General features: G+C 43.3%; 1 protein-coding gene across 11 annotated transcripts in view; it reads right to left on the bottom strand.

The window, feature by feature from the left end:
- Nucleotides 1–203: 203 nt before the first annotated feature.
- pkn1a (protein kinase N1a) overlaps nucleotides 204–7,646 on the bottom strand; it is a 48,764-nt gene continuing 41,321 nt past the window's right edge. For 10 of the 11 annotated variants that reach the window (XM_071505584.1, XM_071505587.1, XM_071505588.1 and 7 more), the window contains 12 exons: nucleotides 7,420–7,555; nucleotides 7,017–7,143; nucleotides 6,280–6,359; nucleotides 5,757–5,832; nucleotides 5,233–5,324; nucleotides 4,688–4,864; nucleotides 4,043–4,105; nucleotides 3,643–3,719; nucleotides 3,407–3,549; nucleotides 2,717–2,824; nucleotides 2,457–2,537; nucleotides 204–1,994 (listed from right to left, as the gene is read on the bottom strand). In XM_071505584.1, coding sequence (XP_071361685.1) covers nucleotides 1,791–1,994; nucleotides 2,457–2,537; nucleotides 2,717–2,824; nucleotides 3,407–3,549; nucleotides 3,643–3,719; nucleotides 4,043–4,105; nucleotides 4,688–4,864; nucleotides 5,233–5,324; nucleotides 5,757–5,832; nucleotides 6,280–6,359; nucleotides 7,017–7,143; nucleotides 7,420–7,555 — 1,364 coding nt within the window. In that variant the 3' untranslated portion in view covers nucleotides 204–1,790. The remainder of the gene's footprint in view (nucleotides 1,995–2,456; nucleotides 2,538–2,716; nucleotides 2,825–3,406; nucleotides 3,550–3,642; nucleotides 3,720–4,042; nucleotides 4,106–4,687; nucleotides 4,865–5,232; nucleotides 5,325–5,756; nucleotides 5,833–6,279; nucleotides 6,360–7,016; nucleotides 7,144–7,419; nucleotides 7,556–7,646) is intronic. The other variant, XM_071505580.1, reaches the window with a different exon arrangement.

The following is a 7,646-nucleotide window of genomic DNA, read 5'->3' as shown; positions in this document are numbered from 1 at the left end:
TAAAAGGTCAGTTTGGATCCAAAATGATGCAGTAAAAATGTAAAAATGTAAATACACTACACAACACAAATATACATTACAAGTACTTTTTTTTTTTTTACTGAAATGCATTTGAGGTTTTTTTTTTCTTTCTGGTATCTGTACTTGAATGAACACGCCGATGACCATAACAACAGCAAACAGACATAATATTCACTCCAGGGTTTTGTTTTTTATAAAATAAGTCATCTCATACTCTCACATGGTTTTGTATTGTCATACACAAGATAAGTAAAATCTACACCATCAGACATCCAGCTGCACAACAAACCTCTGCTGCACTCAGAAATGTTTATGTGCTGTAGATGTTTATACCACTGGCTCATATTTTTCCAACATTAATCAGTCTGTTTTCCTCTAATGATAGTGTTCATTTAGAAATGTATTGCCAAGAGAACTTGTTAGCTGGGTTCACTGCAGCCAACTCTCTAATTCTTTCTACTGTGGAAAAAGTGGCTGGTGAGGTTTGTTTTGCTTGTGGCGCCACCCAGATCTTCAAAAAGTACTAAGATACCATCAGTTTCGGTTAAAACAAAGATGATTTTATCGCCAAGATGGAAACCAAACCCAGCAGTGAACGCAGCGGGCACATTTTAACCTGTGGGTGGTTCGAGTTTTTCCAAACAGACACAAAACCAACTGCTACAGCCAATGTTTGATAAGTTTAAAGTCTGACGTAACTGTTTTGGAGGAAAATTACTTCATGTTCACAAAACTCTGGGAGCATCTAGACAACTGGATGAATACGTCTCAAACCTCTTTCTCCTTCATCAGGTCTTAGTGTTCAGGTTTGTTTTCACATAGCTTTTATGATTGTGTGTGTGTTTGCTACATATTCATATCAAATTATGATATAAATGCGCAATATCCCCAAATGTATAATAACCCCCAACCCCCAACCCCCAACCCCCACCCCCCAAAAAAACAAACAAAAACAAAGCATGTGCAGGGCACTGACAGTCATCAAAATGACTCCTTTGCAAATTGTTGTTGGATTTTGTCACAGAAATTAAAATCCAAGCAGCACTAATTTTAAAAAGTGGTTGGTACATGTCCCAATAAAAAAGTCCATTGCAACTAAGTAAGACAGTGGTTCTTTACCCTATAATTAACTCATAATTGGCCTAGACACGGTCAGTCTGACTGCAGGTCCTCATCAAACGACTGCTGGAAAAGTCTCTGAACATCACTAATTACAAATCTTTTTTTTTTTTTAAAACCACATGATTGAGAGTATTTCTGCAGCGCGGCGCATCACTCCTCCTGCTGCTGTATACAAAGGGTCACAAAATAAAAACAAAACGCTTTTCTGTGGATCAGATACAAGTACAAATGTAAGGCATTGGTATAAGAGGCCAGAGAGCGACCTCCAGACAGTCAACAGTACGAAGAGCTCGTCCTCTCGCAGCTGCACAGGTGACTACACTGACACATGAGAGGATGGGAGGAGGCATTTCATAGGCTAATGTTTGCAAGATACACAAGTCACTGGTGTGTTGCACAATGATTGGAGAGGGGGGGTCTTCATTCATCCTTCGCTCTTCACAGAACATTTAACCCCATCAGCTTTTTGTCTCTCAGTCCTTGACATTTAAAAACCCTGCAGACACACAAAGCACAGACCGACTTCCTTCAGTCTCTCCACATTCATTCACAGTGTAATTATTGTCAGACAAACAGTCAGCAGAGACCGTCGGTCCGCTCCGACTAAAATCGCGAACATTCCTCGAAGTCTGTGAGCCAACGGCCCACTAGCAGAGGTCAGAGACGTAGTCAAAGTCCCGGAAGCTGTCCTGGTCTTTGCGGGAGAGCACGCGGGGCTCACGTGGAGGCGTGAGGGTCGGAGGTTCGGTGGTGAACTCTTCGTCAAAGTTACTGACGTCTTCTTTGCCGCCGATGGAGGGGACGAAAGGAGGGGGCACCTTTCTCTGCAGCAGCGCCTCCCAGTCCACATTCTGGAGAGAGATGGAGAAAAAGAGGCAAGAAATACATAAAAAAAAACTGGACGAGGAATCTACTGATCTTTCTTAGTTCTGCATGTATTTCCTTAAAAGGGTCAAAAAGGGCAAGTAAAGCTTTTTGCACTTTTTTCAAAGGTCTCTCTGCCTTCACCTCTCTGTGTTTTGCTCAGTAACTGAACCATTAATTAACAGATAACTGGCTCGACCTCCTGCTTTCAGATATGGTCGATTTCTGTGCTGTTTTGTCAGCCAGGCTCCGCAGACAGAGCTGCAGGTCAGAGCTTCTTACTGCAGCCGTGTGAATCAACACACCTTCAACGCATCAGCACATCGTCGAGGTAAACACAGTCTTCAACCTCGTCACGTTCCCCTGTGGAAAAACCCCTGAACCAAGCCAACACAGCTTCAACCACAACTGCTCTTCCTCACCCATATAAAAAAAAAAAAAGCACTTACTCTGAAAAATGGCTGCTTCTTCACCTCCTCTGCATCCTTCTCTCCAGAGCCCAGTCTCCTCTCCGGGTTCCTCCTTAATAGCTGCTTGTGACAACACACACGCACACGCACACGCACACGCACACGCACACACACACACACCAATAAGAGACTGTGAGGGGATGTTACAGTCGGACAGTAACTTGATGCCAACTGTCGGTGATTCATGCTTCATACATCATGTAAGCGCAGCATTTGTGTATATTTGTGTGTTTTCTCACCCTTCTCATGATGCCGATAGCCTCAGTGGAGAGGAAGCGTGGGTAGCGGACTTCATCATTCACAATGCTGTCAAACACCTCCTCCTCATCATCCCCTGGGAATGGAGACTACACACACACACACACACACACACACACACACACAAAAGTACACTTAATGCAATAAAATCCATTTTAGAGGTTTGAAATTCACAAATCAATGTGTTAACCACACTGAACATGTCATGTGATGTATAGGAGACTTGTCACATCTCAGACACACTGCATATAAACTAGCGGATCCTCTCTGAGCAGGAACATAAATATGCTAAGTGAAGGAGTTCAGCACATTTGAAATATACCACAATGAATTTAGACTAAATCTTCATGATGTTATAAATGTGCGACTCCTTGGGTTTGTAGAAAGACTAATTTCCCAGGCTGAATCTGAACTTGAACGTGACTGAATCCTTAGTTTCAACAGGACCCTTCATCTTTTATTTTTCTGGTCTCTTGTTTAATTCACTGTTTTGGGACAAAACATTTGAAGATGTGGACACGACCTAATCATCCTTCAACTCTCTGGAGGAACAGCTCCAGTCTCTGCTGTGAAAACACAGCGTGACATCAGATATCTCACAGGTTTGTGGTGTGTGTGTTCCCATGGAGACTCTAAGAGCTTTGTGGATGTGGATGTGGATTAGTTCTCACCTCTCCCACCAACATTTCATAGATGAGGACCCCCAGTCCCCACCAGTCTACTGCTCTGGTGTAGGATGTGTCTGTCAGGACCTCTGGGGCCAAAAACTCTGGAGTCCCACAGAATGTGCTGGTTCGGTCCCCATAACCCATTCCTACAGACGGAGGCAGAGAGGTGAGGTTTTAGGCACTTTAAGGCCAATGGGAGATTGAAATGATCTCCTTCTGTCAGTAACATCAATATTCACCTTCTTTACACAGCCCAAAGTCAGCGATCTTCACATAACCATCTGTGTCTAGCAGCAGGTTGTCAAGCTTGAGGTCTCTGGAAGAGAGGGAAGGTGAAAAGATGTGGGTGAGAATCATTTCAAACACAGCAGAGAGTAAACACAGAGTTTCAGAGATACAAAAAAACCTTTCATATTTAATGGGAAAACAGAATTAGACACAATTCAGACCTGAAATCAGAGGAATAGTTAAAGTATTTAAGAAGATTCATTCCAGAAAATTCGCTTTTTGTGCTACTGGAAGCTGCTTTTGAAAGATTTATTTTCAGATAATTGGTTCAAAAATCCAAAATGAGAAGACACAGAGTTTTGTGGAGGTGTTTGAGCTTTTATGTCTGTCTGAGTGACGTGACTCACTCACCTGTACACAATCTTATGGTCATGAAGGAACTGAAGTCCGAGAACCACGCAGGCCGCATAAAACCTGAAGTCAGAGCAAAGAAACGTCATCATGCAGCTGCGTCGGAGAAAAACAAACGAGCCACATAACACGTGACACTAACTCAGCTTTCAGACCACGACCACAACCAAAGCTACTGTGTGAGGGCAGACAAACAGCTGCTTGCCAGCTGCTGCACAGTTGTGTTCCTGCTCTGGGTGGGACACTGGCAACACAGCTGAGGGGCACATTCCTAATACTTCTACTACGAAACACAAACCTTCAGTGTCAAAGTTGCAGACTTTTTGTTTTGGCCATGTTTACTGAAGTGATTTATCATTACGTTTATTGACTGTACAAATTATACAGATTAGGTTTTCGGTATGATGTATAACTGTTCATCTTTTCAGGGCTTTAATTACATAAAATGTTTATTTATTAGAACAAGTTTGTCACATTACCACTTTCATGGCGTGAGAGGTTTGTGAATTACTGTAAATTCATTTTCTCAGGACTTATCAGACTTGCTAATTAGTGGAATATAAAAAGTGTGTTTACAGACTCATCACACAAACAAATCATAGAATATAAAACATAACAGGATAATTAAAAAGAAAGTCTCCGTACACGGCTCGCGGCTCTGTGAAGACGTCTGAGTGGATGTGCATCATCAGGTCGCCTCCTGCTGTGTACTCCATCACGAAACACACATGCTCTGGTGTCTGGAAACACGCAAACAGGTTGACCAGGAAAGGATGGTGCGACAGGTTCACGATCTCAAAGATGCGCTTCTCGCACATCAGGCTGGAGGAGGGAGGAGAGGAAAAAGTGGAGGATGAAGAAGAGGCAAAAGAAAGCGAATCAGTGAGTCGTAAAAGGAAGGAAGGAGGTGCAGAGATGTGAAAGAGAAGGTGGAAATCAGAGAAAAAAAAAGGGAGGAGAGGAAAAACATTAGAGGGAAAAACGAGAAACATTTACACATAATTAGTGTTTATTTTGGCGGATGAGACGCCCGCGCTCGGCCCACAGATGAACTGTAATCATGGTGATTTAAGGCACAGCAGCACAGATTAATACTGTGCAGCGACACGTATAAATGGAGCTCAGAGGATCTAGGCTAAAGCACAGGAACACACACACACACACACAGTAATAATCACATCAACACACACCTTTCCACCTCATCCCGGGCTACGATATCTCCTTTCTTCAGGGCTTTGATGGCGTACATCGTGCCCGTCTTCTTGTACTCTGACAACAGAACCTAGAGACACAGACACGAGCAGCAAAAACTGACTTTTAAAAATCTCCAAAACCTGTGGAAGTGAAGCTGATGTGCACGTTCATCAGTTTAATGAGGAGAAACAGAAACCTTTTAAAACTCATTAAGATGTTTCAAACTCCTGCAGCCGTGACACAAGGTAAAAGTTTCACAAAGAAAAAAAGGGAGGAAGTCATGAAATGCAGGAAAAGTGGGAAAATATGCTCAATAAATGCACAAACACAGGCACACTCGATTTTCTGTTGTAACATAATTATTATGTAACTTTCTGCTTTTATCAAATGCCAGTCCAAGTTGTCTTTCTGTGTTTCTGTGACTACATTTGTTCACATCTTATATTTAACAACTCTCCTCCTTTGTCCTTACTGATTAAAAACATAAATAAATTTATTTTAAAAACGTGTGAAACTGTACCTTCCCAAAGTGTCCCCTGCCCAGCACAGCGATCAGCCTGAAGTCCTGCAGGGACAGAGGACCTTTCCTCTGCTTACTGAGAAGACAGACACACACAGTCAGCAGCGGGTAACAAAATACTTCAGATTAATGTTATCGACTGCTCAGAATACAGGACAGCATCATCTGTCACTGGAGACACTGGAGACACTGGAGGAGTGGGTGTGGGTGGAGTGATGCTAATGGACGGGCCTTTTTCACAGAAGAAAGTTTTAAACTTGTCATAGTCTGAAAAGCACAAACAAGGACGTGAACGACACCAGGACCCCGAAGCTGAAGAAGCTAAATCGAATTCAGCCATCATTCATTTTTATTATTGATATGTCAAAATATCTTCTGTAAAAAAGGCCTGATGTGAAGCAGAATCTACACAGACAATAAACTGACAATATTTTTAATGATATATTTTATTGTTTTAATTGTATCATAAAAGTATTTCACACATAAATGCATATGGATTGAGTGTTTCTGCGTGAGTGTGTACCTGCTGACAGACGGGGTTTGGACAGGGCACTCGGGGATGAGGTCTGGGGGGGAGAAGGGCTCGATGACTGGCGGTCGGTCCTGACGGGGGACATGCGAGGAAAGAGACACGAAGGAAAAGACACAGAGAGACAAGCAGAGAGAGGGAGGGAGGGAGACGAGAGACACAGTTTTATGGCGACAGCTTGGACGTGACGGACAAACAGCTGATTCTCTGATTCACTGTTTGTCGCTGCTCTTTAAACCTGAAAGTTTGACCCAAATCAGCTGGAGGACGATGACCCCGGCTGAGTTATCTGAAGCGTTCTGTCATCTGTGCATTTCACAGCAGAGACCGAATATTTACAGCCCACAGATCACCTGCTGTCTATACTAGAAACTGTGAACGTATTAACTTTATAATGATCAATTCCCTTTTCAATATGGGTTCACCATGGGTGCACAGAGCTGGGGTGGATGATTAAAAAAAAAAAAAACAATGCAGTTTTCTTGCTGAACACACTTCATTGACGCCACATGAAAACAATTTTTGCTCAGTAAATTGTTAATAATTAGATGAAGTCGTCTCAAATGACACAAATCCATAGTAAATTTGTCAAGCTTCAATATCCAGTTCAGATGGATGATGGATTATTACATCGTTCACTGATCAAACAGCTAAAACAAACAGTTTCCTGTACTTGTGGATCATATTCAACATGGTGGATTCACTGTGGTCGACCAAACCCTCACACACACCTCCCCAATCTCCTGGGCTTCCTCTCTCTCTGTCTGTCTCACCGGAGTGTGTGTGTCCGTGTCTCTCCTGTAATCGCCTCTTATCGGAGAGTCGCTGTCCAGACTCAGCTTCTCCACTGAGATCTCCCTGGAAGATTCACACAGACGCACACAAACAGACCGACACGGCGAAGCAGACGAACGAATGAACAGACAGAAACAGAGCACAGAAGGGTTGTTAGACGTGGGGCAGAGAAAGCATCACATGCTTTATTCTTTGCCAGGAAACACAAGGAATAAGGTTCAAGGAGCGCTGCTGCCATTTGATAGCGGAGTCTGACTGACGGCTATCAAACGTCACACGGAGATGCTGAGTGTGTGGAGCTCATGCAGCTTCTGCACCGTTTGTGTGTGTGTGTCTCACCCAGAGTTGAGTGTTAAGCTGTGCGCGCTGGGACTGTAGGTTCCTGAGTTGTTGACGGTGGGAATGGCGTTTCGAAGCAGCCTCACCCACGTGCCGATGTCCACGTTCATCTGACGAGCCCGGAGGAACGCCTTGCCTGGAAACATGTGAATACACACATCAGATCCCACCTCAGCTCAGATGTTTTAACGATCTTCACCTTCCCTGACTCATTAACAAGTCTGTCT

The sequence above is a fragment of the Trachinotus anak genome, unplaced genomic scaffold, assembly GCF_046630095.1.
Source record: "Trachinotus anak isolate AG129_WGS33_773 ecotype Australia unplaced genomic scaffold, CSIRO_AGI_Tana_v1 ptg000019l, whole genome shotgun sequence".
In the NCBI taxonomy this organism is placed as follows: domain Eukaryota; kingdom Metazoa; phylum Chordata; class Actinopteri; order Carangiformes; family Carangidae; genus Trachinotus; species Trachinotus anak.
This window is presented reverse-complemented; position numbering and strand designations above follow the sequence as displayed.